This window comes from Manis javanica, chromosome 17, assembly GCF_040802235.1.
Source record: "Manis javanica isolate MJ-LG chromosome 17, MJ_LKY, whole genome shotgun sequence".
Classification (NCBI taxonomy): Eukaryota; Metazoa; Chordata; class Mammalia; order Pholidota; family Manidae; genus Manis; species Manis javanica.
The window spans coordinates 31238331-31255800 of NC_133172.1; the positions used below are offsets into that span (position 1 = coordinate 31238331).

The 17470-nt window shown below is 45.4% G+C and overlaps 1 protein-coding gene across 4 annotated transcripts; it reads left to right on the forward strand.

Annotated features, from left to right (window-relative positions):
• Positions 1-832: 832 nt before the first annotated feature.
• C17H16orf78 (chromosome 17 C16orf78 homolog) lies at positions 833-14232 on the forward strand. 4 transcript variants are annotated; one of them, XM_073225889.1, is made up of 5 exons: positions 833-1145; positions 4600-4719; positions 5274-5403; positions 10593-10830; positions 13037-14232. In XM_073225889.1, exons 1-5 carry the CDS (start codon positions 882-884, stop codon positions 13179-13181), a joined length of 897 nt encoding a protein of 298 aa, XP_073081990.1. In that variant the 5' UTR covers positions 833-881; the 3' UTR covers positions 13182-14232. The 4 variants fall into 4 exon arrangements, with proteins under 4 accessions (XP_073081990.1, XP_073081991.1, XP_073081989.1 ...); XM_073225890.1 differs by having other exon boundaries at positions 4600-4701; positions 10593-10836; XM_073225888.1 differs by having other exon boundaries at positions 4603-4719; positions 10593-10836.
• Positions 14233-17470: the final 3238 nt, after the last annotated feature.

Genomic DNA, 17470 nt, shown 5'->3' on the forward strand with positions numbered 1-17470 from the left:
AAAGGAAGCTTGATCATGTCATTCCCTCCCCTCTGTTTAAATCCCTTTATTGTTTTCCCTTTCCTTCCCAGTCTGAGCAAAACTGTGACCTCTAAAGTCTTGATCTGGGCTCTGCCAGCATCACTTCTCATTTCCTGTTACTCTTGCCACTTTGGCCTTCAGGTGTGCCCTGCTTCCATCCTGTCACAGGGCCTTCCTCACATTCATCCCTCTGACCCAGAGCCCTTTGAGGCCTACTTACCCTATGGCTAGAAGCTCGGGAGAGTGGTGACCCACCTACCACCCAACCAAGTCTAGTTCTTTTGTCTAGTTCATAGAATTATATTCCTTTCCTTCAGAACATCATCTTCATTTGTCAGTATGGATTCAGAGAATATTTAACTGCTGTCTTGTCTTTCCCACTAGCCCATGTGTTTCAGGATGTCTGATTATGTTTTCATCTTGCATTATATTCCCAGCACCACTCCTGGCACACAGTAGGAACCTGGTAACTATCTGTTCAATGAATATGACAGTAATTGAGCCTATAAAATTTTTTGTTCAAATTAGAGTACAGTGTGGAAAGTCAATGCCAAACCAAGGAATTAAAATTTTTTATAGGCTACAGGGAGACAATGAAGTTTTTTGAGAAAGGAAGACACATGAACTGACCTTTGTTTTAGTAAGATCTCTATGGAAGTGGAGTGGAGAGGCCATAAAGAAAACCATGTTGGAATCAAGGGGAAGAACTTGACTTAAGAGGGGCAGTGGCCACATAGAGAAGCCAGCACCCCTCTCTACTATGACCCTAGGGGCCAGCCTCACAGTGACCTCATAATCACCCTCTAGACATCCCACCTCTTAAGACCAATATCCCAGCTGCTGGCCTAACTCTGCCCTATATGTTCCCATGCAGAGACTATACCTTACAGTCTGAGTCATCGACTCCAGCAGCTAGACACAGAGGGACCAGTGAAATGAGAGGGTACCACCTTCCCACCCAAAGCACAACCATAATGTCAGAGAAATCAGAGGACCTGAAGGGTTTGATGCCCACAGAAAGGAAGTCCACATGGAGGACTGCAGAGGAGAGGCGAATGTCTGACCTCACGTGGGTGTTGCAGTGGCAGGAGCGGAGGCAAGGCAAGAAGAAGCCACCATTCCAGGTATGTACTGTCAGAGAAAAATCGCAAGGAAGACTTAAGACAATTGCAATAGGGAGAGACTGAACTCAACTTACAAAAAACAAAGGGCAAGAGTTAAAAGTTTTAAGCACTGTGCGGAATTAGCAGAAAAGCACTAGAGGATGCCTGGGGAAGGTTGTCCCTGTGATTAGACCATCTGTGTCACTCACATAGTTAGGCTCCTACCCTTCCACAGAGACTGCAAGGCAGGGGTGCTGTTTTTCTTGAGAATGACATTTCAAAAGCCCCTATACCTTGTGAAAAACATTCCTGGATTGAAAAATGGCAAGAGGCCAGGAGAAGATTTTCATGTCAAAGAGAGAGAGAAAGAATTTACAAGTGCAAGTTAACTAAAGGAAAAAAGGGAGGTCTGGCCTGTGAGTCAGGAAGAAACCCATCTATTCATCAAAGTGAGGGGAACAGAAGGCTATTCAAGCTGTCTTGGTCAGTTTTGAGAAGGGTTTAGGGCAATAGATTGTGATCTTGGCAGAATGGATCCTTTCCAGTGTCCCCAAGCACTTCCATCCTTGTGGTGGCTCCAGAGTCAAAAGGCATTTGCGCTCTGCTGCCACTATGCCCTGCCGAGACTCCTACTAACACAACTCTTCTCTAGCCTGCATCAGAACTAGTTCTAACCCTCCTATCTTAGTCTATGTGGGTTGCTATAGCAGAATACCATTCACTGGGTGGTTTATAAATGACAGAGATTAATTTCTCCCAGTTCTAGAGACTGGAAAATCCAAGATCCAGGCACTAGCAGATTGGTGTCTGAGCAAAGCCTGCTTCCTGGCTCACAGATGGCTGATTTCTCACTGTATCTCATGTGGTGGCAGGGGTGAGGGATCATTCTGGGGCCGCTTTTATAAGGCGCTAGTCCCATTCACAAGGGTTCCATCCTCATGACCTAGCCATCTCCCAAAGGCCTTACCTCCTTATACCATCACATTGGGAGTTAGGATTTCAGAATAAGAATTTGGCGGGAAACACTCAGTCTATAGCACCATCTTCTCTCTTTCTCCAGGAACTATAACAGCTAGTTTTGCTTCAGTTTCTTTGCCCCACCCCCCGAGTGCCCCACCCTGGGCCTATCATCTACATAAAATCAAGCCATATCCTTGGAAATTGCTCTTCTCAGCAGAGGATGCCACCTGATCTTGAATTTCCCAGCCTCCAGAGAAAAATGGGCAAAAAATGCCATTACTAATGATAATGCTAACTTGTTAGGCATTTCTCATGTGGCAGGCCCTGTGCTTAGCATGCACATGAGTTATCTTGTCAACTGTCCCCAACAAGACTACAAAGTAGAAACCACTCTTACTCCCCAGCTGAAGCATAAGGAAGCTGAGAAAAGTGGAAAGTAATTTTCTTGTGCTCACTTAGATAATGAAGGGCCAAGCTGGGGCTCAAATTCAGACTTACCCAGTTCCCAAGCTCCTGGGCTTCATCAGGCTAACTCCTTCACACTCCTTCCACTCTCTCTGCTTCACACAGTTCAATACCCTTTGCCTTTCACGAAAGCTCCCATTCTGTTTATGTGCTTACTAATCATTTATAGTCAGAAAGTTCTGGAGTGCCAGTTTCATCAGACATTTTAACACATAACTGATTTTACCTGATAACATATTAGTGAAAAACATATTTTACATTGAGGTGCTAATGATTTACAGATGGCCTATCCACTCCCCACCCCCATATTTCAGGGTGTGGTAGAAGTTTAACTCCCAGGTTGCTCAGAACTCAGTGTCAATCCCAGAAGTTATATTCACTGCTAGGATTAATGTGTTTGGTCCCATCTCTCCTCACAAAGATTATATTCTAATAATGTGTTCACAATTTACCCTTTATGTGGCTTTAATTGGAAATAATTTTAGACCCAGGGAGGGAACAAATTTAAATTGAAAAAACAATTAAATCTGCAAGCATCATTGTCCTTCCCAAAAGTATTTGGGGTTTGAAAGAAGCTCCTGAAAAAGGGGGATGCTTCCGTGGCAGGCCTCAGACAGCAGAGATGGCGGGAGGACCCTTTAGTGAAGATGGCTGGAGGGAGGTTGTCTGCGGCGTCCACACCCTTCTTCTGGCAGTCCAGGCCTTGCTCCATTTAAGCCTAGCTTATGGCGCTGCCCAGTGCATTGTGCCCTGCTGATCCATTTGTCGTCAAAGGGGACTGAGGTCTGAGGTGTCAGCCACAGGGGACACTGAGTCAGCAGAAGTTAGTTTGGTCTGTGTTATCACCACATCAATTCCACTAAGCTTCCTCCCAGAATGAGGGCAGGGAGCTACTCGGTGACTCCTGAGCAGACACTGCAGGTCGCAGGGGGAGTGGGAGCAGAGCCGCCTCTGGAGAAGCTGGCCTCAGCCTTCCCTCTCAACCTGAAAATTTAGCCCTTGACCTAACTTACACCCCATCTCCCTCTGTGCCAAACAAAACCCTGAAGTCAACTAAATCTCCTAGTTAGATGGCCTTAAGCATGCCCTTGGACAGCTCCTTCCACATCCCCAGCTGGCTTATCAAAACCCTCCTTCCATCCCACAAAACAGTGCCAACATTCACAGAGGACCTGATATGTCCACACAGCGATTCATTTATTTCTCACAACTCTAGGAGGTAGAGCCTACAATCATCCCCATCTTCAGATAAGGGAACTGAGCCACACAGATAACAGAAGCCCCTCAGCCACTCAGCAACAAAGGAGGACTCTAACCCGGATGATGAGCTGGCATGCAGCCACGGCCTCACCACACCCACAAACAGCACAACCGACAGGAGACCCAGTCGGCTCGGCTTTCCCTGAGATGCCTCAGCACCTCCCACTCCCTGTAGACTGGCCTGGAGGCGCCTCCGTGGGCCCCTCCCCTGCTGGACCCTGGGCTCCCTGCTTGCCCTGCAGGAGTAGAAGGCCAGGTGCACGCACAAGCAAGTCCACTCAAGGCCCATATGCTTGGCCCTCAAGGGGTTAAGAGGAACACCTGGGAAAAGAGAAAGATGGGATGGATTGTGATGACAGCTCTGGGAAAACGGGGTGGGTAGGGTGAGAAGTTGGGGGCCTCTGGGGACAGAGGGAGAGTCCTGGCTGGATGAAAGACAGGGAGGTCTTCCAGTGGTTCCAGACTGTAGGCTGTGTTGGGAAGTCACAGCTAGAAAGGCCATTGGGGGATGGAAGGCTAAAGGGCATCCCTTGCATGCTGAGTGATACAAAGCCAGTGCTGAATTTTGAGGTGGGCAGGGACACATACACTTGGGGTTTAGAAGGCTGTCCTGGGGGCAGGGTGACATGGATGCCAGGACGTGCCTGCAGGCAGGACAGGAGGCAGGGACGGAGCACGGGAGCCAGGGGAGCGGAGGTGTGGCCCACTCAACAAAGAGCTGTTCCCCTGCGGGCACAGGGTGATCCATGCCCACCAGGGCGGTCACAGCGCTCTCCTCCCTTCCTTTCAGAAGTGCAAACCCAAAGTGATGACAGACCCTAAAGCAACTGGGAAGGAAGAAAAGAAAGCCAAAGCCAGAAGCATCCTGAAACAGCAGGAAGGGACCCGCCAGGTGGCATTCACTGAGCCGGTAACCCCACCACTCCCCACGCCCACCTCGCTAGGCTCCCCGCATTGAGAAGGGGTACCCACTCCACTCCTGCAGTGCCTGGCTATTTATTTAAGACTCTGAAACCCACTGCCCCACACTACCACCTCAAGGAGCCCCACCCTGTGTGCCTGTTCACACATCAGCTCCAGCCCATCACACCGTCCCACCCACACTCCTGTAGTCGTTTCAGCTTCCCGGGTGCCAGGCCCTCCTCCTCACACCCCTCGCCAAGGCCACTCAGGAATGCCATTGGAAGGATGGGAACTCCCAGCCCTAACTGCCCCTAGGGCAGTGGATTCTGTGGCCATTCACTGCGCCCCTGAGACACAGGGAATGGAGGTGAGGAGCTGGCAAGCGGGCACTGGTGCACCATCCCTCCCATCCCCAGCCTGCCCAGGGCCCAGGGCGCATCTCTCCTTTGGCCCCTTTGCCTACCTTGCAGCAAACCCTTGGAATGGCCCCTTTTACAGGTGGAAGAGGCCAAGCTAGATACCGTTCCCCCGCGTGTAACTTCTCTCCTGCTCTCCTCCAAGGCCTTGGGGCAAAGCCACCAGAGGGACGGAGACCCTGTCACATACCAAATGCTCTATGGAGTGGAGGCAAAGGGAAAACGCCTCAGCATGGTCCCCAGCAACTATGCCAGGGACGGCCACAGGAAATCTGGTAAGGGAGGCACCTTTGTCCTGGGGGCCGGGATTGTCCTGCCCACCTGCCCTCCTCTGAGAGGGACTAAAAGCTCACACCACTCTTCGGGTGACGGCATCCACATCAATTTGACCATTGTGGGCACAAGAGCCCCACAAGTCTCTTTAAGGATCACACTGAAAGCTGGGTGTGACCTGGATAAGAGACGAGTGGATGTCAAGGCTTCTCTCACACCCGGTGCTCTCTTCTCAGGAAGCCACCCTTGGTTCCTGAAGCCATTTGGTGACAGAAACCTCATGAGTTCCAGATGACCTGATTAGTTAAGATAACCACCTCAGGGACTAGCACTGGCCCAGCACAGTGGCCCAAGTCAGAAGTCATTTCTCCCTGCCACCCTTCAGGACCAGATACAGGGTCTTGAGAGATTCCACCTCTTTCACATTTTCTCTCATCCCATTTCTACTACTGTCATTCCAGTTTAACCTTGATGCTCTTCCACTACAAAAACCTCCCAACAGCTTCCCCTTCTCTGACTACCACATTGGCCCTTCTAACTTATTTGAGTTTTTACATTTAAAGTAAGTTTCTTATAGGCAGCCTATGAATGGGTCCCACTTTTTTAAATCCAATCTGGCAATTTCAATCTTCCCATTGGGATGTTTAGACCATTTATACTGAATATGACCATTGATATGGTTGGGTTTTAATTTACCATCTTGGTATTTGTTCCAAGTTTGTTCCATCTATTCTTTGTTCCCCTTTTTTTTCTGCTTTCTTTTGGGCTGAGTATGTTTTATGATTTCATTTTATCTTCTCTTGACTTATGTGCTATATAACCTTTTGCTGTGTTATCTTACTGGCTTCTTAGGGTTTACAATCTACATCTTTCACTCGTCATAGACTACATGAGGCCTATATCTCTACATGTAGTGTATATCATTTTGTGTTAAACATAAGGAACTTACAAAACCATAATTCCATTTCTCCTCTCCTAGCCTTAATGCTATTATTCACACATTCTATTTCTCCAAATGTTGTAAACCTCACAATATGTCATTATTGTTTTTGCTTCAAGCACCTATCTGTTAAAGAGATTTTTAAGTTTTCCCACATATTATTTCCAGTGCCCTTTATTTCTTTACATAGGTCCAAATAGCCTGTAACTATTTTCTGGTCTTCCCTTAACATTTCTTATGGTGTGGGTTTGTTAGTGATATATCCTTTCAGCTTTTGTATGTCTGAAAATGTCTTTATTTCATCTTTGTTTCTGCACAATAATTTTGCTGAGTATAAAACTATAGATTGACAGACTTTTATTTTCTTTCAGTACCTCAAAGATTCACTGTTCTGTCATATAGCTTGGACCATTTCCAATGAGCAGTTGGCCTTCATCTTTATTTATGTTCCTATGTAAGGCACATTTTTCCTCTGCCTTCTTTGAAGATTTACTTTTTAAGCAATTTGATCATGATGCACTTTGATGTCATTTGCTTCAAGTTTCTTGTGTTTGTGTTTGGAAGTTATTGATATTCTTGGTTTATAGTTTCCATCAAATTTGGAAAAACTTTGGCCATTATTTCTTCAAATATTTTTTTCAGTACTCCACTTTCTTCCCTGTTTCCCAGATGCTACAATCACACATACTTGAATCCTCACAACTCACTGGAGTTTTTTCCCCAGTGTTTTTTGTTTAATTTTCTAGTTTATGTTGCTGTGTCTTCAAGTTCACTAATTTTTTTTCTGCAGTGCCTAGTCAGATGTTAATCCCATCCAATGTATTTTTCATTTCAGACATTGTAGTTTCCATCTCTAGAACTTCGATTTGGATCATTTTTAATATTATGTCTCTTTCTGTAGAATGCTCAAATGTTGATGAACATACAGACTGTATTTACAGTAGCTGTTTTAGTGGTCTTGTCTACCAGTTCTTTGAGGTTTCCTCTCTGCATGTGCTGATTAAACCTCAGCTGAAAGGAGCCTTTACAGATCTTCCCAGCTTTCCATGAAACTTTCTCCTGTTTCTCTGCCCTGTAAATTCAACTGCCTTGCCCATCTAAATTGTCTATTCTCTCTCCCCAACTCGGAAAACTACTGGACTCTGTCTAGGTTGCCATCTGTCCATGCTGCAAACTGAAGGCATCTTCCACCGGTCAGCTGGCTCCATTATGGTGCTCACCTCACTTGTTTCATCTCTTTCAAAGATCACTGCCTTGTGTTGCTTGTTGCCTTATGTCTGAAAACTGATGTTGTTTCATGTAACAGGCCCTGTTTCTTCATTGCTTAAGATGAAAGGATAAAAATAGTCCCTGTTACCCCATCTTGACTGAAAGTAGAAATCTCAAGATTGTCCTTTCCAAAACATAAAACTGATTGAATGCAATGGGAAGTCATTCTAAAAAATCTTAAGAAGGAAGCTACAAACTTGGATTTGAATTTTTTAAAGATAACTCTAGCTATGGGCCAGTAAAAGATCCAAAGTAATTGGAGTATAGTTCCAACATTAATCTTGGCAAAATCTAAGCAGCTAGAGTAGGAAAATTGGAATCATTTGACTTTCTTTCCCAGGGCACCTATCATTCTATAGGTGCCAGGGAAGGGGTGCATTCATAATGCAGAAGGCTGGGGAGCAATACTGCCCTCTGTCTCGATGAGTCCTGAGTCAACCCCTGGAATCCCAAACATGGCCCACTAGAAACATAGCTTATCTGTTTAGCCACACACTCAAGGATATGGATCGTTTATGTCCAGAGGATACAGGAGCCCAAAAAAAGGCACTGATAACTGAGGGCATATTTTCCTGGATCCACCACTAATTATCTTTAGTATTTTGGGCACATGACTTAAACTCTCTGACCCTCAACTTTCTCATTTGTTAACTGGGCATGATATGGTTGTGAGACAATAGTGCCCTCATTCCTAGAAAACTACTTGAACACTGCCTGGTACATAAGTCATTCAACAAATGTTAGCTAATATGTATAATTATCATCACTATTTATATTACTACTATTCTTTCCTACCTTTCCGACCTATCATGACCAGAAGAGGATCAGGTATCTCAGGAAAGGCTATCACCTTTCTCTAGGGGATTTCCCATGTGTGTCAGTAAGGATGTGCAGCTCATAATTTTCCTGTAACTTAGCACCAATTTCCACCATGTACAAACAGGAACTGCTAAAGCCACCTGATGCTAACACTCTATTAGCTGTCAGTCCAGTGTACCATACTGTGCATAAAGAATCCCAACTCAGCCACAAACTTATAACAAGACCTTATAGCATAACAAGACCATAACAAAATCACAGCCTCTCTCCAGGCTGCTGTCCCTCCATTTATGTGATTGCAAGAGGTCTAGACCCATTCCCCCAGACATATCCGAGTAAAATTCCTGAACTTTATTGATGAAATCTTGCAAGTTTACGGGAAGAACAATTTACTTACAAAGGAAAAAGAATCAGATTAGCATCAACATGAAAGTGAAGTGGCACCTACAGATTACTGATCTTAAAGACCTACAACTCCATACCCCATCCCCAACGCACACATAAATTACTGTTGAGGTGCATGAATGATATTTGTAGATTTATAAATATTTAGGGACTTTCTCAGCCATGTATCCCTTCATCTGCAGAAAATGCTCTAGAAAAGAGCAAAGACACCAAACCAGAAAATAACTGATTTAAAAATCAAAATCTAGATACACACTGAAAACCAGGTAATATAGAAAGATTGAAAATTAAGGGGTAGGCAAGTAAATAACAAGAAATGCAAATGGATGATGTGGGATTAAGGCTAAAAAAAACATTTAGAGTAAAAGAGGGATATTTTTAAATATTAAAAAGAATAAAAATAACTATAAACCTATATGCACCAAAGAACATAATAGCTAAGTAGATAAATATTTATAAATGCAAAAAAAAGCTGATAAAAATACAGTTATAGAGGAAGATTTTAATATACTTCTTTCAGAACAAGGTAGGTGGAACAAATAGACAGAAACAGGAAGTACACAGAAGAACCTAAAAAGGCAATTAGAAATGATAACTTCATATTTGAATAGAGAACACATATTTTTATATGGCCAAAGGATATTTACAAAAATCATCTGTACATTCACCACAAAGGAAGCATTAACATTCAAAAAAGCACAGATTTTAGAGCCACCTACTTTATCCTACAGCAATAATTAGAAATAAAATTAAAATAAAAAATACTCAATTTAACAGTTGGAAATTAGGAAACATATACCAAAAATAGCAGCAAATATCATTTGAAATGATGAAATGCTAGGATAATTTTAATTAAAATCAGGAACAAAATGAGGCATGACTGCTGTCATCATTGGCGACTTTGTTGGGGAGAGTCTAGCAAATGCAGTATATCAAGAAGAGTATACAATTTCTATAAATATTAGAAGGCAGATATTTCATTTTTCCTCTGATATAATTGCATATCTATAAAATTCAAGAAATTCTAGTCAAAAATTAATGAAAGTTGGTTTGGTCGTTGGTGTACTGAGCAAAAATACATATATTTTTAAACAATAGCCTTTTTTTGGCAGTAGTCACACCAGTTAGAAACAGAAATGGGAGGACAATATTCTACTCTCATAAGTAAAAATCTGCAAAATACTCGAGTAAATTTAATGAGAAGAAAAAAATTAAGGTCTCCAAGTTATAGCCCCAACAAGTATATCATTCAGTACAAAACCCATATTTGATTTTTGTAACATCAGACATTTACCATTTAATTTCATATATTTTTGCCTTTGTGCAGGCCTCCTGCCTGCTCATGCTGTTCCTCCTGCCTGCAGTACTTGTCTCCCTTTTTCATTCATTAAACTATTTGTCTTGTAAAAAACAAGTTCAAAGTGACCTCTGATACCTTCCCCCACTCTTCTAGGCTAAATGGATAAAGTTCTGTTTAGATGAACTTCCTCTGGCGAGGAGACAAGATTGAGAGAAGGGGATAAAGGAAAGGAGGGAAGGGAGGGAGTTGGGGAGGCAGGGAGGAAGGAGGGAGGAAAAGATGAATAAAGATTAAACAAATGAAGAAGGAGAACCTTCCCAAACCTTGATAAGACCTCATACCTCAGTACTGGTTTGTTTGAAGCCATTGCAGTCTTTCAGGCCTCACCCCCTTCCTGCCAATCCTCCCTCTCAGCTGTTGCAAGATCTAACTCCCTGGGGTGTCTGTCTAAATTTCAGAAATAGACACAGTCACTCTAGAGCCCACCCAGTGGCCAACGTCATACCGGCGACAAAGCATTACAGAACCCACGTTACAGGACAGCCCCTTTGCCCGGCGGAGGTCCACGCTCTTGAGAGACTGGTTAGGCAAGTTATCAAAGAGCAGCCACGAGCGCAAGCTGAAGAGCCTCATGGAGAAGGGCACCGAGCCCAAGATGCAGATGGTGAACATGCCGAAGCCAGAAGAGGTGTTGAGGTGCCGGTGAGCTCAGGGCTGGGAGCTCAGCGCCTGGGAGCCTCTTGTTCGCAGACTGGGCTGACCCTGGAGATGCAGGAGGGCAGCCGCAGTATCACTGTGCTGTCTTTGAGTCCCAAAGGACTGCCCTGGGACTGAAGCTACTGGGTCTCCAAGCAGCCTCACCAGCCAGGGGGCCACCTCCTGGATGGACATGACATCTAGGTGCCACCATTGTAATGCCGTGCCTTTGAACACTTACACAACCTTTCCAATATTTCCATTTGTTTCACAATTAGAAGCCAAGAATATTATTCAAAAAGGAAAGGATGAGTTGTCTGTGGCCTTGTTTTAACAGGAAATTCCCCTGACAGGCTTTACACAACGGGGTTGAATTGCTGGAGGTAGCAGCCACCCTCCGCAGTGGTTACCTGCTGTGTGTTTGGGGCTTTAGACTCCCAAGGGGGCCATGAACAGAGTGTGAAACCATTTGGTCTTCTTGCCAAAGGTCTCCCTTCTGGCTTGTTCTTTGTGTTATTTACCATTTGGTTTTTAGGAACACCAAACAGCTTGATTTCCACCCAAAAATTCAAGTATCCCTCCCTAGCCCAGTGTTCTCCTTTACAGTACAGATGTGACTGACAGGGCTCAGAAACTTCAGTAGAGGAGAAAGTAGGACAAGAGAATAATGTAGTTGTCCTTATAGAGTTGACAGCAGAAAACTCATCTGCAGGTTAAAGATGGCCTCAGATGCCTGGCATCCAGTGGCCCCATCAGGAAGTCCTGTTCTGCTCACTGACTGGCTGACAGATAGATGGGCAGAATGGCTGACTGGCCAGAGGCAGCCTCCCTGCCGGAAGGGGCTTCAAGCATGCCTGATGCTTCCACAGTTGGATGACGTTGGCGATGTCTTTAAGTTTGATGGGGTGGTTCAGTTGACTCCAGCCCACAGACCGCTTACCTGGGATCCTTGGTGGGGAGAAAAGAGATCTTGACAGGAAGGAGCCCAAAGGACTCCCTCCCCTACCAAGGAGGAAGGGGAACACTTGGAGAGATGGCATCCAACCAGCCATTAGAAAAACATCCAAGGGAAGGATGAAATTGTCCAAACGGGATCTAAATGAGTCCATGTACCACACATATACATGTGTGGAACCCTCTTCGGCTGGGAGGGAAGGGGAGACTGTGGCTGGAGCCATCAGAGAAAGGTAGTCCAGGTGCAGGGCTGGTGAGTGGCTCTGAGCTGGCTGTTAGCTCTGGGAAGATCTTGGAGAAGGGATGCTATTCTCAGTGGGTAGAAAGTCCAGTTTATATGAGTATGCAGCTCATCCTCACCATCTGTAGCAAAATAATCAGCCAGCAGGTGACCTGAGTAGGGGGCCTACCTCCTTATACCAAAGCTGGGAGCAGGGTTGATGTTGGAATGAAGAGCTCTCGGGATGTGATGGTAGAGATACTCTCTAGATCCCAAAGTACAGACAGAATCGGTTCCATTCTTCAGTATAAGAACTGTGGGGCTCTAGCTAGTATTTTAAGTGAGTGGCTTAATGTTTTAACTGTTTGAATATTTTAAAGAAAATAATTGCCTTTCCCACGACTTTGTTCAGCCTTTATCTCCACTGTCCTGGCATTCCCCCAAGCCCCTGGCGTCACTCAGATCACATACCCATAGCAGTGAGGAGAGGAACACTTCACGATTTGCACCTGGGTTTTTCCATAGCATAATGTCGCAGCCATATTTACCTTTTTCCCGGTGACATTTTAATGCTAGCAGAAGAGCCCTTGAAATGGATATGCCATTATTTGCTTAACCATTCTTCTGTTGATGGAATTTCCTATATTCCTGCTGTTGGTGACTTCCAAATGAACACTTTTATTTATATAGCTTCTCTTCCCATTTACTCCTCCTCTTACATTAGTTGAAGGGCTCAGTAGAGTTACTGAGTCAAAGATAATGAACATTTTGGGGTAGGGTGGGACAAGGGCGGTGTTAGGCACATATGTTCTCAAATTAATTTCCAGAAGAGTAATACCAATAGAAACTCCCACCAACTCTGGGGTGTTCCACTCTGTTACAAGATCTCTGTCAGCTCCTAAACCATCTAGAGAGCCAGCCCCTTTTAAAGGTCCCATCCTGGTGGCTGCTTAAATCTAAACCCTTTTCAATAAAGTTCGAAGCTACAGTGACTCTACCCTCAACGGACCTCTTTGGCCTTGTCTCACACAGATACCTGAGGTTGTCCAAGAACAACATTCGAACCTTGCTTAAGCTGTGCAAAGATGCAGGAATGAACGTGGACATCCATCCCCACATGGTCGAAGAGATAGACACTGAGAAGGTATTTGGCCAAAACCCCAACATCGCCCTCTAAATACCTCCCCTTCCTGGCCACCTCATGTTTCTGTGCTGTTGGACTCTTAGCCACCAGGTGCTGTCTCTGGCATACCACACCTGGCCCTCCAGACCTGGTGCCTCCCTTTTGGACAGTAGTGATTAGATAACAAGTCTAAACTGCATGGATCATGGTGCAGATGTAGCATTTGTCCTTGTCATTCAAGTCAGAACCAACTTAGGAGAAACAGGACTTTCTCCCTACTAGAAGACTCCTTAGAAAGGAAGTCTTAGAAGGAGTATGAAATGGCACCCCAGAGCCCCCAGAGGTCCTCCAGAAGGAACAAAGTGTTGCGCGGCTGGTTGGTGACACACACACACCAAGATCTTGCCCCCCAAACCCCCGCAACTATTCCACACAGGACGTGGTTCTGTGGAGAACCAAATTCCACATCCTCAAGGGGCTGTGTGGAGCTCTCAGACCCCAGTAGGGGCACTGCTATGGGAACCCCACCTCTAAGACCAGAGACACTCCTGAAGATCCCAGATGTATGTTTCCCTGAAGCTCATCATGGACTGGAAAAGAGAGGAGGAATGAATGCAGGGAAGGGACCTTGCCTCACCCAACAAGGGGCCCCATGGGGGCTCTCTTGGGATCTAGAGAGGCACAAGGAGCCTGCGCTTCAGCTTCCAGACGTTCTGGCCCAATAAGCCCCAAGACTCACACATAATGTTGAGAAAGGCATGTTTGTCAGCAACCACAAGCCAGGGCCCACTGGCAGACAGCACCACCTGCAGCCCTCTGTGCACTGGTATTTTATAAACTCATAATTAGTCCAGTTTGATTGTATTTTCTAAAAGCATTATCACCAGATACAGAAACAGATACACATGTCAGGAACAGATTCACACAGGTACAATCCCTTGGTTTATAGCAAAGGTGACACTGCAGTGCAGTGGGGGAAAAGATGGTCTTTTCAATAAATCAGGCTGGTCAATTAAATGTCCATATGGAAAAAAACATCGACCCTCGCCTCCCACCATATGCAAAAATCAGTTCCAGATGGGCGCAGATTGTGAAAGCTTTTAGAAGAAACATAGAAGACAATTTCCATGACCTTGGAGTAAGCAAAAAAATAAAAATAAACAGAACACAAAAGCCCCAACAATGTAAGAAAATATTTAATATAATTAAATTATATTAAATTCTTAGAAGTAAGAACTTGGACTTCAAAGATATCATTAAGAGACTGGAAAAGGCAAATAATCCAAGTGGGAGAAGATATCTGACAAAGTGCACACATCCAGATGACATATTTTTTAACTCCTATAAATCAATAAGAAAAAGGCAGGTAACTCTATGAAAAAATGGGCAGAAGTCTTATATGGGCATTTCACAAAAGAGGTTACCCCAGTGACCCAGCAAACATAAGACATTTTGTTAGTCATCAGGAACGCAAGTTAAAAATACAAAGCAGTACCTCTAACACCCACCAGAATGGCTAGAGTGACAATACCAGTTGCAGGTGAGAATGCAGAATGACCATAAGTGTATTCTCAGCCATTGGGACAGTAGATTGGCACAACCGCTTTGAAAAACTGGCAGAATCTACCAAAGTTGAATATACACCTACCCTATGGTCCAGTATTTCCTTTCCTGGATACATACTTAACAGAACTGTATGCATATGTGCACCAAAAGACTAGTAGAATGTCGATAGCAGCTTTATCCCATATAGCCAAATACTGGAATCAACCCAAATATCCATCAACAGTAGAAAGAATAACTTGAAATATATTCTTTAAATGGAATACTGTATAAAAACAGGAAGGAACAATACACATAAATGAGCCACACAAACAATATCATGCAAAAGTAACAAGAGGCAAGAGAACAGCTGGATAGTCCCGTGTGTGCAATAGTCAACCAGGCAAAACGGATCTATAGCGTTAGGAATCAGGATGTGGCAGCCCCTTGAGGGAGGTGTGCAGTGGCTGGAAGAGGTGAGGGGGCCCTGGAGTGCTGCTGATACAGGTGTTCACTTGCGAAAATTCAGTGTACACGTGAAATGTGTGCCTTTTAAACAGGTATACTGTACTTCAAAAGCACATTTTTAAAAGTATACTAAAAGATTTTGTAACAGAGTTCTGGGTTTGTTTTTCTGTTTGTTTGTTTGTTTTTGCTAAAAACAATAGTAGCCTCGAAGTGAGGATGTTCAAGTTCCCTTCAGCTGGAAGGTGAGGGTGGCCATGGGGTGCCCACTTTCAGTTATAAGATAAAAATGTCCTGGCGGTGTAGTATACAGCACCAAGACTATGGCTGATAACGGGGTGACGTATATTTGGGGATTTCTAAGAGAGTGGATCTTGAAAGTTCTCATCACAAGAAAAACAATTGTGCTGTACACCTGAAACCAACATGATGCTATATGTCAGTTGTATCTCAATAAAAATACATTTTAAAAAAATGAACCTCAAAAGTGAAGTGGTTTCGATCTCCTCCCCTCCCCTCGCCGTCCTTCCTCGCCTCTCAACAGCGGCCGTTACTCCTTACACCCACCAGATGGCGCTCCATCACAGCGGAAGACCTGCACCCACACAAGTCTGAACCGGCTGCTGACAGAGCGCGCAGCCCGTGAGAGGGGCAGCTGGGCGCCAGCTGGACTCCAGTCTGAGCCCAGAGCGGGTGGGCAAAGTCCAGCTACTCACACACAGGCTGAGGGTCCCTGGGCACGTTACTTTCCTGAAGTTTCAATTCTTCCCCCAAAATGAGGGCAAGAAATGCAATTTAAAACAACAGTGAGGTATCACTTTACACCTAATTATACTGGAAAATATTAGTAGGCTGGGGAATACCAGTGCTGGCCCAGATACAGAACTGAAGGCAGCAGCGTCAAGCCTGCTGGTAGGTAGTGTGGGCCGGTGCAGGCCTTCTTGGTGAGGCTGAACAGACAGCGCAGCGACTAGCAAGTCGCTCCTGGGTATGTGTTCCAAAAATGTCTGCCACTAGCCATGTACTTGAGGGTGTTTGCTCAGTGTTGACAGGGGTAGCTGGTACTAGAGGCCATGCACGCTTGGGCAGGTGGATGGCAAAATAGATGTGACACACTAACCTTCATACAAACTAAAAATACATATATATCAACAGTACGGTACTTCTATGAGCCTGTATAACTGCACTAAGGCAGCTGGAACGGTATCAGGAAGGGGGAAGGAAGGAGGGAGGGAGGGAAGGGGAGTAAAATGCAGATGAGAAGACCAGGTTTCTAGGGTGGTTGTGAAAAGGCGAATTTAAGGGAAGTTTTCATAGAGTCTCTAGCTCTTAGTAGTCACCCAATATATTGTCTACTTGTACCTTTATGTATTAGTATTTAGTGACTGCCTGCTGTGTGAAAGTACTAAGCTCTGTAAGACAATGATAAACAAAATATACCAAAAATAAGAATTCCCTCTACTGTGGAGTTAACATCTTAGTAGCTTTGAGCCTGGTCCATAAACTCGTGTGTGAAAGAAATGGCAAATTTTCCTAAATCACATTACAATATATCCAGTTTTGTGCCCCTGCCCTGCTGAACTGCTGGAAATTTCAATTTCCAGTGGGTTTCCATCTCTTACATCCCCAGAGGCCTGGAGTATCGGGGTGTGTAGGATTCCCAGAATCTGGCATCAAGTCTACAGGGATCACTGCTGATATCTGTGGGTTACAGCCCACAAAAAACAAAAGGTTCCTGAAGATGGGCAGCATCACTGAGTCTGTACCTACCAGGTTCAAGAATTTCTGCTGGGATGCCCCGTAGAGAAAATCCTGCCTCCTGAGATAGGCCACATCGCCATCGCTCACCTCCAGGCCCACCCCTCACCCCCAGGACCATCTGTCACCTCTAGGCCCACCCCTCACCTCCAGATCTACCCCTCACCTCCAGGCCCACCCCTCACCTCCAGGACCATCTGTCACCTCCAGGCCCACCCCTCACCTCCAGGGCCATCCCTCACCTAAAGGCCCACGCCTCACCTCCAGGGTCATCTCTCACCTCCAGGGTCATCCCTCACCTCCAGACCCATCCCTTACCTACAGGCCCACCCCCTCCAACCTGCAGGCCCACCCCTCACTTCCAAACCCACCCCTCACCTCCAGGCCCACCCCTCACTTCCACATCTACCCCTTACCTCCAGGCCATCCCTCACCTCCGGCCCACCCCTCACCTCCAAGCCCACCCCCTACCTGCAGGCCCACCCCTCACCTCCACACCTGCCCCTCACCTTCAGGCCATCCCTCGCCTCCAGGCCCATCTTTCACCTCCAGGCCCACCCCTCACCTCCAGGCCCATC

Coding starts and splice junctions, on each gene's coding strand:
- C17H16orf78 (XM_073225887.1), top strand. CDS start 882: ATGTTCCCATGCAGAGACTATACCTTACAGTCTGAGTCATCGACTCCA. Junction 1,146..4,599: donor AGAAGAAGCCACCATTCCAG/GTATGTACTGTC, acceptor CCTTCCTTTCAG/AAGTGCAAACCCAAAGTGAT. Junction 5,404..10,592: donor GGACGGCCACAGGAAATCTG/GTAAGGGAGGCA, acceptor TCTAAATTTCAG/AAATAGACACAGTCACTCTA.